The 21,025-nt window shown below is 28.5% G+C and overlaps 1 protein-coding gene across 4 annotated transcripts in view; it reads left to right on the top strand.

Annotated features, from left to right (window-relative positions):
* Positions 1–7,313: 7,313 nt before the first annotated feature.
* The window catches only part of LOC107437981 (uncharacterized), an 84,677-nt gene continuing 70,965 nt past the window's right edge, over positions 7,314–21,025 (top strand). For all 4 annotated transcript variants that reach the window (XR_015432971.1, XR_011636638.2, XM_043041607.3 and 1 more), the window contains exon 1: positions 7,314–7,673. Coding sequence is in view for 2 of the 4 variants with exons in the window: in XM_043041607.3 (XP_042897541.2) it covers positions 7,580–7,673 (94 nt within the window). In the remaining 2 variants the exon portion in view is untranslated. The remainder of the gene's footprint in view (positions 7,674–21,025) is intronic.

Raw genomic sequence — 21,025 nt, 5'->3', positions numbered from 1 at the left:
ACCTTACAATTGAAATATTAATTTTCGACAACTTAAACCAATAATATACGAAGGAATTAATAATTTAATTGTAAGGTTCGCATTAGTTTACATTTATCAAAGTGGAGAAAAGTTTAACTTTTGTGTTAAAATCACCGTCAACAAAGTCCGACATTTCAACATTCATCAGATTTCAAGCTACATTTTCAACATGCAGAACGCACCTCTACATGAAATTCTTCAAGGAGCCGGAATTTTGGAACAACAAGCGATCAACTCAGTTCTACCCGCAAATGGACAACTAGAAGATACCGTCATTGTCAGAATGCTTCTCCATTACGCCGAACAAGCTTACCCGACCGTCAAAGTTGCCGTACTTTACCCTGAATTTGTCGCACGCTTCTACGTTACAACAGCGGATGGCGCTTATGAAGGAATGGCTCTTCTCAACGATATCAGCGACCGGAACAAGGCTTCCAACTATCTATACGGCGTTCAACAAGGATTCGACGTGCTACTCATTCCCATTCACAAGAGAGCTCAAATGGATAAAGGCGAGCACTGGATGCTAGGAATTTACGAAGCAAGAAGAAGGTCACGAAGAACGTCAACTATTAGTCTGCGATCCAGTCGACAACCCGCTGCCCATCGATGCTGTTTTGAGAAAAATACTGCGACACGTTTTGAATTCCGTTGTTACGAATGAAAAGCTGAAAGGATGCATCGTGAAACCTCGCAACGCTTACAACCACCAAGATGACGCGTCTTCCTGCGGAGTTTACATCGTCTTTCATGCTCGACAATACCTCTCTCATCGACGCTTTTTCCTGGACAAGAATTTTCAAGAAGCGGATGAACGGAAGCAAATTTACGAATTCGTTGTGAACAGTGTCTTTAATTGTATAATTTTTTATTATCAATTACATTTTATTTCCTATGACTTTTCAAACTTTACCTTTGTATAGAATAGTTCCCTTTCCAAACTTTGTTTAGATAGTTTACAATGGTGCACTTTAACCGGTTATCTTTTCACCAATGGTTTTACAAATTTTCTTATGGCATGTATTGTTTTGATAAATCACAATTGAAAATTTAAATCTTCGAGTTAGCTTCGATACCTGTTTTCTCCGAGCGGAGCTCGGTCACCCGCTGGTACTAACTTAAAATGAATAAGTTAATTCCCCTTCTCGAAAAGGAGTGGAATTTTCTGAGTTCAACTTGAGTTGAATACGCCTTTGATTCAGTCAAACATTTGCTTCGCGTTAAATCGAACTTGAGTTGCTAATATTAAAACGATACTTGAGTTATTTTTGCTCAGGCATATTTGATACCAGTTCGTATAGACTGTTAAAAGTATATTCCATTTATTCATTAGTATTTAATTGTGTGTGAGCTAAAAGCTAGAATTTGTCTCGTTTTTTTTAAAAAAGAAAACGATGTGTATTTCAGGTTACTATGACGATATGACGGACCAACTTGTGTAGATAAAAATGCTAAGTTTTTTTTTTTAATAAAATGGAGACAGAATTTTTTTATTTTAATTAGGTAGAGAACGACAGAATATTTAGCTTTCTATTAGAGTCTCGCAGAGATAGGCGCCATTCTCTCTTCAACGATTATGTCGTTGAAATTTCTGGCTTAAAGAAGAATTAAAAGATCATCTTAATAGAAGTGGTATTTCTGAAGAGGACGCTATTTAGCCTTTTAGTAAGTAAAGATATTTTGATGATCCTATTTTTATAACACTATTACTTAAAATATATTATACACACTTTCCATTAAAATTTGATAGTGTATTTATTGTTTTTAAGTAAAATACTAGACATTAAAAATTTTTTGAAGAGAAATTTATTTAAATTAAAGGTATTAATCAGGATGCTTATGGAATATTGAAAAATCTGATTCCGGGCAAGAATCTTAGTCAAAGTGAATTGATATAAAATATTTATAATAATACCACTAAAGGTCAATATGCAAAGAGTCAGTATGCGTATATTTTACTTTTACCTTCTATTTTTATTTTAATCTTTTAATTTTTTCTTCTACAAAATGGCGATTAAAGGAGGTTAGACCCAATGAATCAAATTGAGGTATTTAAGAGGATTCTATACCACGACAGAAATTCTGCTTCACTTAATTTGGTAATTTAAATGCTACCAGCAAGTGACGTAGTGTGCTTACCTCGATCCAGATTGGTTGTTGAAATGTGGCATTTGTTTACGCTAGCAACTGTTCTTTCCATTCTATTTCGAGTAAGACAAGTACATCAAATATCAATTGGGTACATGCACTTCAAGAAGAAGGTCGCGGATACCACCACACGTGACCCATGATGTCAGCTCGATCAGATAGTTTATAAGCAAAATGACGCGTTAAAGTTGAGCTAAATTTTTCCACATAAATTAAAATGTTAACTAACATGAAGTTAATTAAATGCAGCGTTGTATCGCACATTGAATTTGTTAAAATATATTCTTTCTTGTCTACGTCTTTTACTTAGCTGAGATTTATTATTTGTTTGTGTATTTCACTATAACCGTGACATATTTTTGATTTGTGTACCTGGCAACTTCGATGCACAATTGGTTTGTTTATGTTCATTTGGCGTCATGCCTGTCATTGTGATAAGTAAAAAATATACAGTGAAAGAATCTTTGTGCAAGAATGTAGAATGCGGCACTTAAGAGAATTGATACATGACGGGCTTGGCTTACTCGACATATAACGGGAAGAACAATTGCTAGCCTAAACAACTGCCACGTTTTAGCAACTAATCCCGATCGACATACCCACACTACGTTACTTGCAGGTATTCTATTCTCTTAAGTGTCACATTCTACATTCTTTCGCAAATATTTCAATTATTTCATTATATATTTCTTACTTAACACAAAGACAGGCACGATGCCATGATGAACATAATCAAACTAATTATGCATCTAAGTTGCCAGGGACATGAAACAAAAATATATCATGGTTATAATGAAATACTTAAATAAATAATAAATCTAAGTTAAATAAAGGACGTATATGAAATTATATTTTAACAAATTCTGTGTGCAATACGTTGTATTTAATTAACTTCACTTTAATTAACATTCTAGCTTATGAGGAGAAACTTAGCTCGACTCTAACATGCCTTCTTGTTTATAAACGATCAGCTGGCGTTCAGGTTTTAGTCGCATGCTTGTGTATCAGTAATTATCTTCTCGAGTTGTAAGTACCCAATTATAGTAAAAAGTAAGTTACGATAAATTTAGAATAATCTATGAGGTTTCAAACGCTTAAAAAATTTCTAATTAACAAAATACAAACGAATTATAATTAGATTACTTAGGTTAGTGAGAAAGTTATTTCGCAATAACTTTTTTTCAGTTTGATATTTTGAAAAATTTTTTTAAGCCCCTGAAATTCCATGGTTTATCCTTGGCTTACCTAACTTCGTTTTTTTCTATACTTTAAATTTTAAAATCCCAATGGAGGTGACACAGAATTTGCAATGAAAAGTTTCTACCGCGGTGAAGCATTTTTATAATAGGTAATCCTCTAAAGAGGAAATCAAGAGGGACATGAAAAATAACATGAATTGAGATCAACATGAAAAATAAGTGAATCTATGAATAAATAAACTAAATAAATAAATAAAATAAGTAAATAAATAAAATAAATAAATAAAAATTAAATAAAAATAAATTGAATAAAAATAAATTAAATAAACAGCAAAAAAAGTAAATAAAAAAAAATAAATAAAAAATTATAAAATATTAAGAAAAAACCAAGAAACGACCAAGAAAGTGAATTACAGAATTACCTTTAAATAGTTTGGTTTACTTATACAAACTAAATTCATATGACAATTTCGGTTCAGACTTTTTATTTTTCATCAGTATTTCTAAGAGTTTGATACTTCTTTAGACGCAATCATTACCTGCAACAATTCTTTATATATTTTGCTATTGCTGCATAGGATTTAATAATTCTTTTAATTCTTGTGAGTGTCTAATTCTTGTGAGTCCTCCCTTCTAGTAGGCTGTCATATGTGCTGATATGTTTATATGTGCTGAAATTTCGTTTAAAAGCAGCTTATGTAAACGGAGTGCTTATACAACTTATGCGGAGTGTTCATTCACTTTAAAATTAGTAATTTCTTGGTTTGCTGCGTCACAGTGTGTTGCATCAACATAATTTACACTACAAAAAATTTGCATAATTTACTCAGCAACAACTTCACAGATTTAAATCTTCAAAACTTTGACATATTTACTTTAAGAGAACTTGACGTGCTTTATTCTTCAAAAATTTAAAAATATACTTAAAACTATTTGTAGAAAAATACCAATAAATTCAGCATTTTATAATTTGAATTTGACTGAAACAATTTTTCTATATTCAGCTGATTTTAAATATTTTCCTTTTTTTAGAAATAGATTATTGATCAAATAAAATTTTAAATATATTTATTAAATAAATTATTTAAAATTTTATAATGCTTAAAAAATATTCTATTTTTCCTTATTATTTGGAACACATTTATTTCGAAGATGAAGTGCTTATATGATCTGAAATTTCATTTGAAATCCGACAAGGGCAGCTTTTGTATATTTTACGGTAAGCCCACTCTCATTAAAATTAGTAATTTCCTTCTTAATGATTAAACAAATGTAGCTATAATTATAAAAGTGGTGTCTAAATCATGCAAAGTAGCTGTGTGCTAAAAGCCCATTTACAGTGTCGCAGTGTGTTATACTCCACAAAAGCTTGACATATTTTACTTCGCAGCAAGCGGACAGATTTCATTCTGAAGAAATTTGTCACATTTTACATAACAAAAACTTTACACATTTTATTTTTCTAAGAGATGACAGATTTCATTCTAAAAAAATTGATATATTAACTCTGAGATAACTTGAAATTTTTTTTCTTCAAAAAATTTAAAAGTATACTTAAAAGAATTTGTAGAAAAGAACCCAAAAAATTCAGCATTGAATGATTTGTATTTGATTGAAACAAGTCTATATTTAGTTGATTCTAAATATTTTCTCTCTTCAGAAATAAACGTTTATTTAGAATTTTATAACTTTATTTTTTATTTGTGCAGAATTTCAAAGAATCAAACTTGTAAACTTTAAGTGTACGTTCAAGGTTAAACTTTGTCTTATGTCTTAACTTACGTGGCATTTTTTTAAAATCTTAAATTCAAATTGCTTCACCTATCAAATAAAAAATTTCCTTCACCGATGTTTTGCTTTGATGATTATTCTCATTAATACGGAGTAGTTGTTCACCGTGAAGCAATATCAAACAAAAATAATTCTCATCTTCTCCTTTCGATTCTTCTCCTTTTTTTCTCATTTTTTAATTTTCCAGGAAATAGTATTACAGAATTGTAATGAAATACTTTAAAGGAATACAATAGTAATTTTGTCATATTTCTCTTTATTTCGATTCGGTTAGCAATAAAAAAATAATAGGCTTACGGAAATTGATTTACCTTGCTTCAGAAAAGCGGATCTAAGAGATTAAGAAAAGCTTCACTAACTTTAGATTTGTTAATGAGGATTATTCAATTAATGATCTCACTTAACAATTTTTGCAAGATTTATTAATGATATTTTTTAAAAGATTGGAATCTCAATACCATATTTCAAAATTATCATCCGAAAATTCTTAAACGACAATTATTTAAAAAATTTACTTTAAAAAAGGATTTAAGAAAATTTGTTTTACCAATTTTTGTTAACAGTACTGGTTAAGTTAATTATAATAATTTTTATTCTAGTTTAAGTTTGCAGTGACTTTTAGAAGCTAATGATTATTTTTAAAGTGTGCATCCGTATGCTTAGAGAATATCAGTTAATTTATCACAGAATCAGAATGTTTGTACCAGAATTTTATAACAGTGTTAGAACAATATCAGAATGAAAATGTTCATGTTAAGTCATTACACTGAGAATAAAAGTATGGTTAAAATGTGATGATTAATGATTTAGGTAAAATTAATAATAAAATATGGTTTTATAATATGTGATAAAAATTGGTAAATCTTTAAAATTTGATTATTATACTTTAAAGCACGGCATAATAATCATTTATTCGGTTAAATTCACTTTTCTGTTTTGTATCTTTTACTAAATGTGTGGAAATAATCATGATAATTTTGAAAACAGCATTCTGGTAATCCGTAACCATAGGAACGGAAAAGTTACGAAATAAGTGGTTTTACACCATATATTTTGGTTTTATTTACCATAATAAGTTGGGTTTTTTTATCAGAAATTTCATTACTGATTATTATATAGTTTTTCCAGAATTTCTTTTCTCTATGTAAAGTGTTATTATAATATGAAGACGAGAGTGTTTTAAAGGTCAAGAACGTTTATGCTAGAATTTTATAACAGTGTCAATTCAATATGAGGACGAAAATGCTTATAACAGATTTTATAACACTGTCAGTACAATATAAAGGCGAGAATGTTTATACCAGAATTTCATAACAAAGTTAGTACAATATAAGGACAAATATGTTTACACTAGAATTTTATTACAGACAGTGCATGATAAGAACTGAGATATTTATACCAGAATTTTATAACAGTGTTAGTAAAATATAAGAGCAATTAATCTTTATGGAAAATATTCTCAAGAAAACTGATGAGAATTTAGAAATTTTAGGAATGTTCGCAATTTGTTTTAAAAATATTAAAAAAATGAGCAATATTACTAGTTTTTGAGAACAAGTTATTGTTTTTTCTCAGAGTACTGTGACTATTGAGCGTACTGTGACTTCTGAGCAAACTGTGACTTCTGAGCGTACTGTGACACCTTAAAATATTAATTTCATTAATACTTTAAGACTGATATTTAAGTATATATAGATATCAAGACATATTAATATATATTTAAACATTTAAGTATGAAAATTTAAATATATAAGTTTTTAGACAGGTTTGAAGAAAAGTTAACGAGTTTACAGTAATTTTTATTTTAATGGATTTTTACTGTAACACTATCTTAAAATCACGTATAATAGAATTGAAATCAAAGCAGCTTTTCACTATTATCTTCCAAAACAATTACGAGGCGTTTTAAGAAAACAGCAAAATACGCGTTATGAATAATAACCTGACGAATAAACACGATGTCATCACATATTCTTTGACCATAATTCACCCCTTCCTCACCCATCTTCTTCTTCTTCCTCAGCATCATGCGTGACACACAAGAAGAGGGGAAAAGAAAAACACCGCCAATCTCGTCTTTGCAAAAAGATAATCTATAAACCCCCGCCAAACTGCTGCAACCAGTTACTAAATCATCTATCGGCTGATAAAGATAATGTGAGAGGTTGTGTGTTAGGAGAGGAAATTTAAAAACATCCACAAATAAAGAAAAACAGCTTTGGTGAGCGAGTTGCTTTTTCACCTCGAGTTGTTAAGCGGAGATTAAGCGGTTCCGGTGGTGAATTAGAAAGTTGAACTGTGTGAATTAAGAGGAATCGCTTGATCCTTAGAAGAAAAGTGAGGGAGTTTTAAAGAAAAAGATTATTGCTTGATTTTTAACCCTTGATTGCTTTTTCGTTTGTTTCCTTGGTACATTTAATATGTCTGGAGTGTGGTTTGTTGTGAGTATTCCGACCGAGTCTTTTGAGAGGAAGTTGAGACACCCAGAAGATTTGAGAAAGGAGAAATCCCAAGGTAATTTAAGATCGAATAAATTTTAAGAAATTTTTAGAAATTAGAATAGAAAATTGATGAAAAGAAGGTTGCTTTGTTGGAATGCTAGTATACAATAATTACTGATTTCTTAAATCAATCAAAAATGGAAAGTTCGATATTTCGCTTAATGAATTTATCATTTATTGACAATGAATAAAATTTGTTCTATTAAATAAAACACATTTTAAATATTTATTTAATAAATTTTAGTAAAATAATAATTATAATAATGTGATAATATTCATAAATAATAATTTAATAATAATTATAAATAATAATATAATAATAATTATAAATAATAATATAATAATAATTATAAATAATAATTTAATAATAATTATAAATAATAATTTAATAATAATAATTATAAATAATAATAATATAATAAAAATTATAAATAATAATTTGATAATAATTATAAAATATAATTTAATAATAGTTATAAATAATAATTTAATAATAATTATAAATAATAATTTAATAATAATTATAAATAAAAATATAATAATAATTATAAATAAAAATATAATAATAATTTTATAATAAATAATAATTTTAATAATATAAATTTTAAATAATGCGGAAAAAGCTGTTTTGTTGGATTGACGTTATTTACCGAAAACACATTACAATAATTATAGATTTATAGCTAAGAGAAAAAAGTATGATAAAAACTACCAGAATATATTAAAATCTACTGTATTTCTGGCTCTATGGAGACACTAAAAAGCTCGGTACTTTTAAACGAATCGCTTTAGTTAGGAGTTTGGTAAAACTAGCAATAAAATATGGTTTTATAATATGTGATCAAATTTGGTAAATACGATAGTTTTGTCATGATGCCTAAGAGCATGTCATAAAAGCGTTCTTTTTTCGATTAAATTTACTCTTCAGTTTTGTATTTTTTACTAAATGTGTGGTAATAACAATTATAATTTTGAAAACCAGAATTTTTAGTGAACCATTACCATATAAATGGAAAAATTACCAAATAAATGCCTTAAATACTGTATATTTTGGTTTTATAAACCAGAATTATGTGTTTGTTTTTACGAGAAATTTCATTACTATACATTACGGTAATTTTACCAGAATTTTCTTTCTTCGTGATTAGACCAATCATAAATAGAAACTTTGACACGTCGTTTAATGAATTTACCATTGATTTATAACTAAGAAAATTTTTTCTATTTAATAAAAAAAAAAACTTTGAAACATTTATGAGACATTAGATTAGACACATTAGTTTTTAAGAAATGCAAAGATTGCTTTATTGGAATGTTGGTAAGGTATAAGTGTTGATTTATTAGATCAATCATAGATAAAAAAAATTGATATTTCATTAAATTAAGAATAAACCAATGATCCTCTGTGGAACCTTTAACCAGACATTTTAAATAATGAGAAGAAGACTGTTTTATTGATATACTTATGTATATAATGAGAACGGATTTTTTAGGATCAATTATAAATGGAAAATTACACATTTCATTAAATTTACTATTGATTGATAATGTAGTAAATTTGTTCCATTTCATAAAACATCTTTAAAGCATTTATCAGAGAGAACATTCAGTAATTTTTTTAAAAATATTCAAAGAAGGCAGCTTTATTGGAATATTGCTATGTAGTACTGTTTTACTTAGTGTAAAATGGATATCTTATTGTAAAATGTGTTTTTGTATATAATATATAAAATATTCAAAAAATTTCTTTTAACTAGCTTTCCTATTTTTACCTTCTATGACTTATTTCGAAATGAAGTTGAAGAAACTATACTTATAGTGTAAAATAACGATTGTTTTAACAGTGCTATGATACATTTCTTAAAACTATGCTCAAAATATATTTTTTGGAATATATGATCGAGGAAAAAACAAAGCTCTTTAAACAGATTTCGTAGCTTTTTATTATTTCGCATAACACTATGAAAAAAAATATGGAAAAATCTACAAGAATATGGTAAAATTAACCTTGTCTCTGGCTTTATGATTTTGATAAAATTAAAAATGAAATTAGATTTCATAATATGTGATAAAATTAGGTAAATGTGATAAAGTTTGGTAATTTTATCATTGTACTTAAAAGCATGGCATAGAAACCATATGGTTGGTTAAATTTACTTTCAGTTTTGTAATTTTTTACTAAATGCATGGCAATCAGAACTGTAGTTTTGAAAAAAAAAATTAACCGTTACCATGCGAACAGAAAAATTTCCAATTGAATGGTTTAAATACCATATATTTTGGTTTTATTTACGAAAATTATGTTTTTCCTTGCTTTTCTTTTCTTTCTTTTTTTACCAAAAACACTATGCAATACTGTTGTTTTATTAGAATTTATTTTCTACGTGGAGTATTCTTGCATTGTAGTATATTCAAAAGTACTATTCCTAACGCCTTAATAATTATTTTGCACTTTATGTCATTAACAGTTATTTTTAATAAATTTAGAGAAATGAAAAAGCGCATACATTCATTGGAAATACTTTAAAATTTGGTAAAAGTGGTAAAATTTGTTTTTAAATTTACTTTTTAGTTTTGTATTTTTAATAATTGTGTGATAATAAGAACTATAATTTTGAAAATCAGAAATTTCGCCAAACCGTTACTATATGAAAGGAAAAATCACCAAATGAAGGATTTAAATGCTGTATATTTTGGTTTTATTTACCAAAATTATGCTTTTTCCTTGTTTTTCTATTCTTTCTTTTTTTACCAAAACCACAATGCAATACAGTTGTTTTATCAGAATTTATTTTCTTCGTGGAGTACTCTTGCATTGTAGTATATTCAAAAGTACTATTCCTAGCATGTTAATAATTGTTTTGCACTTTATGTCATTAACAGTTATCTTTAATAAATTTAGAGCAATGAAAAAGCGAATACATTTATTGGAAATACTTTAAAATTTGGTAAAATTTTACTTTAAATTTACTTTTTAGTATTGTATTTTTAATAAATGTGTGGTAATAAGAACTATAATTTTGAAAATCAGAAATTTCGCCAAACCGTTACTATATGAAAGGAAAAATCACCAAATGAAGGATTTAAATGCTGTATATTTTGGTTTTATTTACCAAAATTAAGTTATTTTTACTAATTTTTTCTTTTTAAAGAAATGCCTTTATCATTCAATATGGTTGTTTTATCAGAATATTTTTTTTATCTCCGAGATTTAATCTCGCTTTGTAGTATATTCAAACGTAGGTATTCCTAATGTATTAATAATTATTTTTCACTTTTGTCATTATCATTTATCTCGAATAAATTGACAGTAATGAAAAAGCAAATAAATTTATTGGAAATGCATTTAAGAAAACAATGACTCCAAGGTTGTATTTTGAGTAGTGTAATTATAAATAGAAAATTAATAAGCATATTAATATTAAACATATTAATAATATCGGAGCATTCTTATTATGGTATATGATATGGTATATATAATATGGTATAGTATAAAATATGGTATATTGATCCAGCTAAAAATTTCAAAAAATTAATTAAGTTTGGAAAATAGACTGTTTTTAAAATTTCTAAGCAGCCAAAACACCGTGTAAACTATCGCCCAATTCTAAATAGGATTTTTTGTAAAAAATAATTTATCATTGTTGAAATATGTAATTTAAAAACAAATTTTAGTATTTTTTGGATGTACCCTACAGCTTCAAATTAATTGCAAAATTATATTTTTGGCTCGAACTTTTAAATAACCGAGTAATTTAAAAGATCAGAGATAGTTAGTTATTCGCGAAACCTGTATAAGTTATTCCTGTATAAGGATTGCGAATTTCGAATCGCAGTTTTTACTAATTTCTTTTTGATATACTTGTAAATTGATCAGATTAGAATATAGAAATATTGCACTAGGACTGAAGGTAGATAAGACTAGCAAAAAGTTTATGCAGGTCATCAATAAATTAAAAAAAATTATTTTTAAAAATGTGCTAACTTCAGTTTGAAGAGTTAGTTAGAAGAGATTCGGAAAATAAAATCCGTTCCCAGTAAAAAAAAAAATATTTATTAAATTTTTTGTTGCTAACCATAACGAAATTTCTGTTTCAAATCTATGAAGACAAAAATACAAAACATGGTCATTTCGTATCTCTTATTTTCCTTGCACGGGTCAGATAGTTGGTTGTAATTAAGTATTTAATTTATCAGCAACGATACTTTTCATTTAAGCAAGGGTGAGGAGTCAGTACTTTGACACCATTTTTAAAATTTATAGTGCTGCCAATTATACTTTCCATCCAAATTTACAAAACTTTTTAAAACAGGAATGAGATTTTTTAAGAATTTTTCTCGCATTTTTTTGCTTTGCATCAAAATTGGTCTCAATTTTTAAAAAGGAAATCTGATTTTAAAATAATCAATATTTTTCATTTTTACTACCCATAAATATTTCAAATTTTTTCAAGTTTTTGTTTTAGGTTAATGTTGAAAAGAATGAGTGAAAAATCGATTCTTTCATCTAAATTTTTAAAAACCGAACTAATTTTTCAAACTTACAGAAATTTTTTAAAAAAAATTTTCGCATTTTTTTATAAAAAATTATCACAAAAATTCCATTACTTCCTTATTTTTTAAACTGATAATTAAATTGAAATTTTTATTATGTTAAGTTAACTATTATAATAATATATGAATAAAATGCTTAAGAATAAATTTTAAATGTGTATTAATTACAAAATTTTTAAAAACAATTTTAAACTAAATTTGGAATTAGAAATCTTGGATACCGTAAAAATTACAATAAAAACATTTTAAACTGATAGCTATTTATAAATTTTCCTAAGTTATCGATTTTTTATGTGTTATAGTCAGAGCTTGGGAAATACGGTAGGCTGGATGACATGGATGTCTATAAGTAAATAATAAAATGGTAATCATAATAAATTTAATAAAAATAAATTTCATAAAAATATATATAAAATAAAAATTGCTAATCATAACAAATTTTGTGTGGAGACTATATTTTTAGCTTTTCAATTATGATCTGACATTTCATTTTTAAAATTAAGTATTTATTTAAAAAAATTGGTCTGAGAATTGACTTCAAGCATAATTATTTTTCGCAATCTCTGTATTTTCTACAATTGTCTGAAAAAAATCCTATTTTTCCATTCCTTAAAAATATCGCAATTTCAGTAAACTTTGCGGAAATCTGTTATAATAATTGCTGAAAGACCACATGGATTTATGGTGAAATCGATGCAAAATCAAGCCCTACAAAAGATGATCACTTCTATGCTTAATTTAAAATTCTGCGAAGCGTTAATGTCTTATTAAAAAAAAATAAAAAGCACTTTCGATTCAACTTTTTATTTTGTAATATAATAAGAAACGTATGTTTCATTCACAGCAATTGAGTAATTTTCGGGAGAGGTTTGTGATTTCAGAATTATCCTTCGAAGTTCCTTGAGTCCCACGAACTAGCAAGTTTTAACAAAGTTGAGTCCCAATTTATAATTTTGCATCCCCCCCCGCTATTATGTCTTTTTTTAAGTGTAATGGCAAATTCTCAAAAAATATACAACTTTAATTGTAAACACATTACACTTCGAAATTACAAGTTTTTCTTTCGAAATTTCTTCCAAAAATTTTTATGTTTTATTTTGTTGTAATAAGCATTCTAAGTATATGAATTTGATTTTTATGCATGAATGTATTTTTTTTGGTTGCTAAATTTTGAATATAGCAAAAAATAAATAAATAAATAAAATAAAAAACAAGCTAAGAACGGGGAAAGTGTTAATATTTCTACTGGCTACCAACTCTTTTCAAATTTTTAGTACTCTGGTAATAGTGATTTGTGACAATCATAGTTATGAACATTTGTAACAGTTGAAATCCTATATATTTGTTATAGTCCTAATATGTATTAGTTACATAATATACTTTAGCTACAGAAAATAAATTATAATTTTTTTTTTAATTCGAGGCTCAGTGACGTCACAATATCGATGCCCTAACGAAGGTTAAAACAGTCGAAATTTTTAACCCATTGAAGATAATTTATTCGTTAATACCGTCAATATAAGCGAGCTAAATACGCATCTTTAATAGCGTCAATATAAGCATCTTTAAACATAGAATCTTTTTTCTTCTTTTAGAATTGGGTGCTCAGAGAGTTACTTAATACTCTTCGTTATTTAAATATAGTCAATCAACATTTAACAACTTTAATTTTGATTGACTACATTTGCAGGCCAAAAATGCATCATATTTTCAATGAAAAAATTATATCTACATTATCCATGTTAAAACAGTCAATTATATCCATGCTGGTGATTGCTTAACTTCTATCCGTTTCATATGGCAAGAGTTAGTCTCAGCATGATATTAATTGCTTTCGAAATTAAAATTAGCTTTCATGATTTAAATCCAATTTTTTTAAAAAATTTAAAATTTAAGGGCACATTGTTTTTTTCTTGTAAAATTTAGAATTTTTTTTACAATGTTTAGGCTAGCTATTTCCTGAATTAGTCTAATAAAAGTTTCGCTGCGAAGGTCTAGGGTTCGAATCTTAATGGCGGATTGAAGCCCACCCTGCATCAGATCAATGTGTACTGCTGGTATGAGAACAAAAGGCGAACTGTGCGTAATGCTGTCTACATTACCACTATCATGCTGTTAGTCTCGAAATTATGGCGGATTGTTGATCTTGAATTTCATTTTACGGTCGGATACCATTCTTTTACTACGGACCTTTTACGTAGCAGTTGTTATTTTATGGGCAATGCTGCTTATTTTACAGGCTTATGCAGTATTTTCTACAATGTAAAATTACGAGTGATTCGTAATTTAAGGTTTAAATATTTTTTTACCGACTGGAAACTCTGCCTGCCAGTGCTTTTTCTATATTTTCACATGGATATTTTGCAGGGTATGTGAAAGTTTAATTTTTTGCAAACTTGAAATAAAGTGTTCCTTATAACACAATTTTTTTAGATTGTTTAACTTCAAATTCTAAAAGACAATTTTTTACAGTGTAATGGTAAAAATGATCAAAGAAGTAAACTTTTTGGTACGAATTAAATAATCATTTTGAAACTGGTGTTATTTGTACATATTTCATTTTAATGTTTTTATACCTAAGTTTTCTTATTATGTAGCTCATTTTCAAAAATTGCACAATAGCTAACAAGGAGGCAGAGTCTCTTAGTATAGTGAAAAAATTAAACTAATTATTTATATTTTGAAATACCTACATTAAAATATAATTTTACAAAGTTTAAAAAGTAAACTAATATTAGTAATGCTAATAAAAATTATAAATCAGAATTGCCAAAACAATTAAACAATTTCAGTATTATTTTTTCGAGGTTTCCTTCAAAGCATATACATTACGCTTAAAAAGACCGATAAGAAAAGAAGCTCAACAGTGTTAATCGCATGACACTGGCCGTCAATTGTGATCATTAATCAGGGAAATTATGCGACCAAAAATTACTCAGTAAGGCTCAATTTAATGCTCCTTCATGCAGAGCTTCTTTTTTAAAAACCTTACACGATTAGCTATTAACAAAAACCTTTATTTTTTTTTAATAATTTAGAGTACAAAATATACAAAAATTACAATCTTGTATGAATTTCAGGACATTTTCTATTATTTGTTTGTTGGTGCTAAATTTTAGCATGGAAAGTAATTTTTTTTAAAATTTCTAAATGATCGAAGCTAACACGTAAATCTTCATTGCTTAAGGCTAGATCACGAAAGTAATTACCGGTCATTTTGAATTTATATTTCTTGTTCTTTCCTAGTAATTATTAAGTTAAATTTTTAAAAGTTGAAAAAAAAGAATTTTTTACACTCTTAATAAACAATTTAAGTCCTTTCTATGAAATGCGCAGATGGAAAAGTGGAATTAGAGTAGCTTTGATTCGAAGTTTTGTATGAGTTAAACAGTTCGATCCAGAAACTGTCAGATTTCATCAAGGTATTTTTTTATTTACTTTATTACTTTTTTTATTTACAATGTTTAATTTCCTAAAATATATAGTAGTTCTACTTTTTTTTATAAATGATTTTTTTTCTGGAGAAAGCTCAAATGATTTAATCTTATACCGCTAGTGGGCTGAAGCCGGGTATGCATGTTAACTCAATGGGAAATTAAAAAATATTAGAAATTCAGTGAAAAAGTAACAAGCATTTATATTTTATCTGGGAATTTTAGAATATTATGTATGTAATTTATGTGTGATGTAGTCAAGTCCATAGTTAATGAGGGGAGAGTTTGTCCTGAGACCGAGACCCGGGACGTGATTTTCCATTCCAACAACCTTTAACGACGCTCTCTCCTGTTTCGATTTTTCTTCAAGAAAAGAAAACTTGATTTTTGACTTTTATTTTAGTTCAGGAAGCAAATTGTAAGAGAAGCAAAAGTTCGCATTATATTTAGGATCAACAACGGATATCTGGAGAAAAAAAAGAATCGTTAAAGGACCCGTTCGTTTTGAATTTATAAAGTCGTTATAAGTTCAAAATGTAGAGAAAACATGTGTTCAGCCTTAGATGAATAATCTAACAATAACTTGTAAGGAGAAATCTTTTCTTATTTGTTATTTGTTGATTTGCTGCGCATGCGTTCTGAGACTCCTGCTAACTAGAATATTTTGCCTGCTTGTCAGTTGGATTAGCGATTTTGCTACAGTATGTTTACTTTGGCCTTTGCGAGCTACAGGGCGCATAGTTTTCTTTTCCCAACTATTTTGGAAGTTGATGTTCTAATTAAGGTTTTATTTTGAAATTTTTAATAAATAGTTTATTTTGGCAATTTAGTTTTATTTCGTTATTCGATGGCTCAGGCTCATATTAGTTTAATTCCTGTTAGTATTCCCCACAACATGGAAAAAAATTACAGAACAATGAAAAAAGAGAAAAAGAAAAAAAAAAGAAAAATCCGTAAAAAAAATTCCAAGGAAAAAAAAATCCGTAAAAAAAGATATAATTTTTTCATCAGCTCACACGATTATATAAACAAAAAGAAGTGCTTTCCAATATTGTATCAATATAGCCAAAGCGAAACCGGGTAGTCCTCGGTTTTATCCCTAAAACAGAGGTTGTTGAAACGTAACAGAACAGTGCTGTTATTGTTTGTTAAGATATGAATCTTTAGTAAAAGTATAATAAACTGGTAAAAGTAGTAAATATTTTTATTTTATGACAATTTAAGAATATTATATACAAAATTCACAAGTGAAGTAGTAATTTTCTGCCTCCGTACCACTGCAGTCTTTATGGGCTTAGTAAAAACACTTTCCACGAATCCACCTTTCTCCTTTCTTATTGTTTAAAAATACACCATTACACTTTAAACAATAAACAACTGATGTGTTTTTATCATCATCTTTGGAAGAAACATCAATCAGTAATTTAAGTTTTTTTGATAAAACTATTTTGCTTGATTCGCTCTTTAAACATTTCTCTTCTCGTTCATTTTGTTTTCAGGTTTTTCTTCTTCTTTTTTTTTTTTTCCTTTTCTTTCTTTTTTCTTTTGAGAGTCACTACGAAACAACGTTCTCTTTCTTGATAACACATTTTTGTCATGTTCTTTTTCTCTTTTATTTACCCGTTAACGCCTCTTTAAATTAGACATCATTTAGCACTCTAAACTGCGATCAAATTTCACCAATTAACAATACCTCCAATTTCTCACTCCTTCTCCGGCAATTCCACTTCCACCCAATCTGATTTTTCAACGTAACCTTGATCATCTTTCTGAAGTTTCAATTTAATATATATGCAAATAAAAATGAGAGGTGCAAAATAATAATAATAATAAATAAAAATCACAATGAAAAAAGTTAATCAGCTAGCTTTACCCAATTTATTGAACAGTAGGTTTGATCAGTTAAAACAAAAGGTATTTAAAATTATTGTATTTAAAATTATTAAACCGCAGTTATACAGACATCGTAGCTTTTCTTATAGGTAGTCCATATTTAAGTACTTTGCGGGCTTATACATGTTTAAGTAAACACATCGTAGCATTTCTTCTACTTATAAATAGAAAGGAATTTCCTTAAACGTACCATTGAACTCGAAATTTTAACTTTTAGTATGCAGAGCCATCAAGGATGGAGAAAATGGTTCCACACTTTTCTTTTACTAGCAGAGCTTCAAATTTATTCAGCTGTCACTTTTGGCGAGGCAGTCTGCTGTTGTTTTAAATGATGTCTCATTTAGAAAGAAGCTACCCAGTCTTACCCCGCGATCACCTATTTTTTTTTATATACCATGACCATATGCCATTGGTATTTAACATACGCCTTGATCCGCGATGGCATTCACCTTCCGATGAGGTGAACGGATTCGAATCCTAGGGATGGCTGGTCGATACGAATTCAGCAAGCAACGTGCACCGACCACAGTGCTGACGTAAAATATCCTCAATGGTAGACGGATCATGGGTTAGAGTCTCCTTGCGCCGTCAGGCTAACTGTGGGAGGTTTTCGTAGTTTTCCTCCCCATGTAACGCAAATGCGGGTTAGGTCCATCAAAATTCCTCCACGGATTTAAATTTCTCCCAATACTTCATCCATGAGTTTCCTTGTCTCCTAGATCGGGTTCAAAATTACAAGACTATGAAGTTGGGCATTAATAAAGTCATAAACCCAAAACAAGTCGCAAACTCAAAAAATTGGGTCGGTTGTTCAACAACGGTTATAAAATAACAAAAGCATTATCATTGAATTAAATAAGTTTGAGCAGTGGAATAAGAAGAACTGGGTGGATATTTAGTGGGATGTAATATAGCGGATTAATATGAATTGATGTAAAATATTTACTTGAAATTCATTTTGTTTCAGGAAAAAAGCGCAATATTAGGGTTGAACAATTTTAAAATCAATCATTGTGTTTACAGGTTCAGAAAGTCACAAGGTTACAAAAAATGCGGTGAATAAGTTCATAGAGTAAAAAATAATATTGCAGTACAATGACCTGTAAAAAATAAATACAATCACGAACTATATTTTCAACGCCAAAAATATGATGTAAAAATCTTCTTTTGGAACAATACTTTGAAAATATATAAATGATCCAGAAATTCATTAGCATATTTCTGCATTCGTTAATAATAATTTACGATGTACGATGTTTTAGATGGTAGCCTTGGCACGCTTTTTAATCGTGATTCTCACATTTGACTAATTTGTTGATTAGCTTAAACTCGATTTGTTTCTTGTAATAATTCGCTTTTTCCAAATAATTAGTCAAAATTTCTGATTTTATTAAAAAAAAGGAATGATAATCAATTCTTTGTTTAGCTAAGCAGTTCAAAAGTTTAAAAACTGAATTTTTACGAAACTGAAGTCATTCTTTTTAAAGCAATATTTTTTGTCTGAAAATAAAATTTTAAAATACTGATTTAGCAAAAAAATTCGGTATTTAAATTCGGTACTTTCCCATTTTGATTTCGATGGCGAAGTAAATTTAGCTATTTTATTTCCTTTTTTTTTAATTCGAAAAAAGCTACCTAAAAATAAAGGCCGGGATAGCCTGGTTGGCAGGGTGCTGGACTCACGTTTGTGAGAACGGGAGTTCGAATCCAGCAGGCCGAAAACTCCCCGTGTAGTAAATGGTGCACGTTAAATCTGTCGGGTCACTAAGCCCTTCACGTTCCCATAACAAACCATTACCTCTGGGGGTACTGAATTGGAGATCGAACGCTCTCTGGTTCAGATCAAAATTACGATCAGTAGACGAATGAATGGCTGTGTGAATGGGTCCGCCTATAAACGGGTGTGACGTATGGGTGTGGCAGAAGTAGAATTCTTGGCTATAGATGGCACCACTGGAAAGCAAGAACAATCACATTCTCTCTGCCTTAATGGTCGATGACAGCAACAACCTAAAAATAAAGAATTAAAAAAAATAATTGAATTAACTTGCACCGGTTGTCTTTGCATAGGTGGCTTTGTTCTATTTGGTGATTTTATTACCGTAAATATTTCTTAATTAGGACTCGGAGTATCGATACATACATTTCTCTTATGTGGTTCGATAAATTAATCTGTATTTCATTGCCTCCGTTGGCAACACTAAATTTTATTTTTTAAGGCAGACATTCTGTTTTAATTCTCTTTATTCCGTAACTAAAAGGAACTGATATGTTTGTGATATTATTGCAATTTCGGATAAACAGGTCAAACTCTATGTAAATTCATATGCTATTTTAGAAAGTAACACTAATATCTATACTGTTAATAAGGAGTGAGTCGTAATTTTACTATTTTTTGAGTTGCAGTTATATTAAGTCAACATAGTTTGTTTAGCGCAATTTCGTGCTATGTAAAAACTTTTATTTAAAATATTTTAAAAACAACGGAGATCGAGAGAACATTCTTAGCAATAAATTCTAAAGAAGAAACAACAGAACATTAACTACAAGAATAGATATGGCTGTTTATGCTTCTTCCACTGGAAACAACATGCGCGTTCTTATTTATGCACTCAAAAAGCATGCACTTAAAAATCATTTATTTTAAATTAGGAAATCTAATTTAAATTTTAACAATACTGATGCCAACAATCCATTCGCATTTTACTTCTGAGAAAGGTTACAGCATAGAAATTTTAATCGGAGTTCTATCATATCTAATGATTATTTAATCGGATACCCGAAAGTGACGTCACCCGTGTATAAATCGTGGCATTTGTTTAGGTCATCATTAAGCAATCAATCAAGTTCGTCACATGCGCATGACGTGGCTTGAAAGTATCCAATTAAATCTGACCCGAAAATTAATCAAGCGTGATAATAAACTAAAGTAAATAGTCGTAACGTTAACAGCTCATGTATTACAACTACGCGATTAGGCATAATCATGTGATTCCAGCGGTATTCTTCTTCTTAGATTGCAAGTACCCGAATTTGTTTCAATATTCATTGCAAAACTTTTCAATGATTGAGTATGTTTAGAAAGAACTCAGAAAAGTCTAAGTTATACCTAATTATAGTTTCCGCTATTATTTATGTTGTTAAATACTAGGACACGTTTCAAACAGGACTAATTTATTTAACTATTATTACGAAAGTAGCTGTGATTCCAAACTGAACCATGCAATATTGCATGGTAATGGTTTGGTGAACGTAGAGCTAAGCTCATTAGTTAAAAAAATTATAGTAAATAATTTTATCAAATCTGTTTGAATAGTTTTTGTTAAATGAAACTTTTTTGTAACATTATTCAAATAATTGAATTTTTTAAAGATTATTTACTTTATTTTATATTGTTCTAAAAGGCTTAACATGGAGTATAATCCCTTTTCTGTTGGAGGGAGACTTTAAACACACGGCAGTTTTCAAAATTTGATCAGATCAG

Source organism: Parasteatoda tepidariorum, chromosome 1 (assembly GCF_982258835.1).
Source record: "Parasteatoda tepidariorum strain Cologne lab strain chromosome 1, Ptep-v5.0, whole genome shotgun sequence".
Taxonomy (NCBI): Eukaryota; Metazoa; Arthropoda; class Arachnida; order Araneae; family Theridiidae; genus Parasteatoda; species Parasteatoda tepidariorum.
Note: the sequence above shows the minus strand (reverse complement) of the source record. Positions and strands in the feature narration are given on the sequence as shown.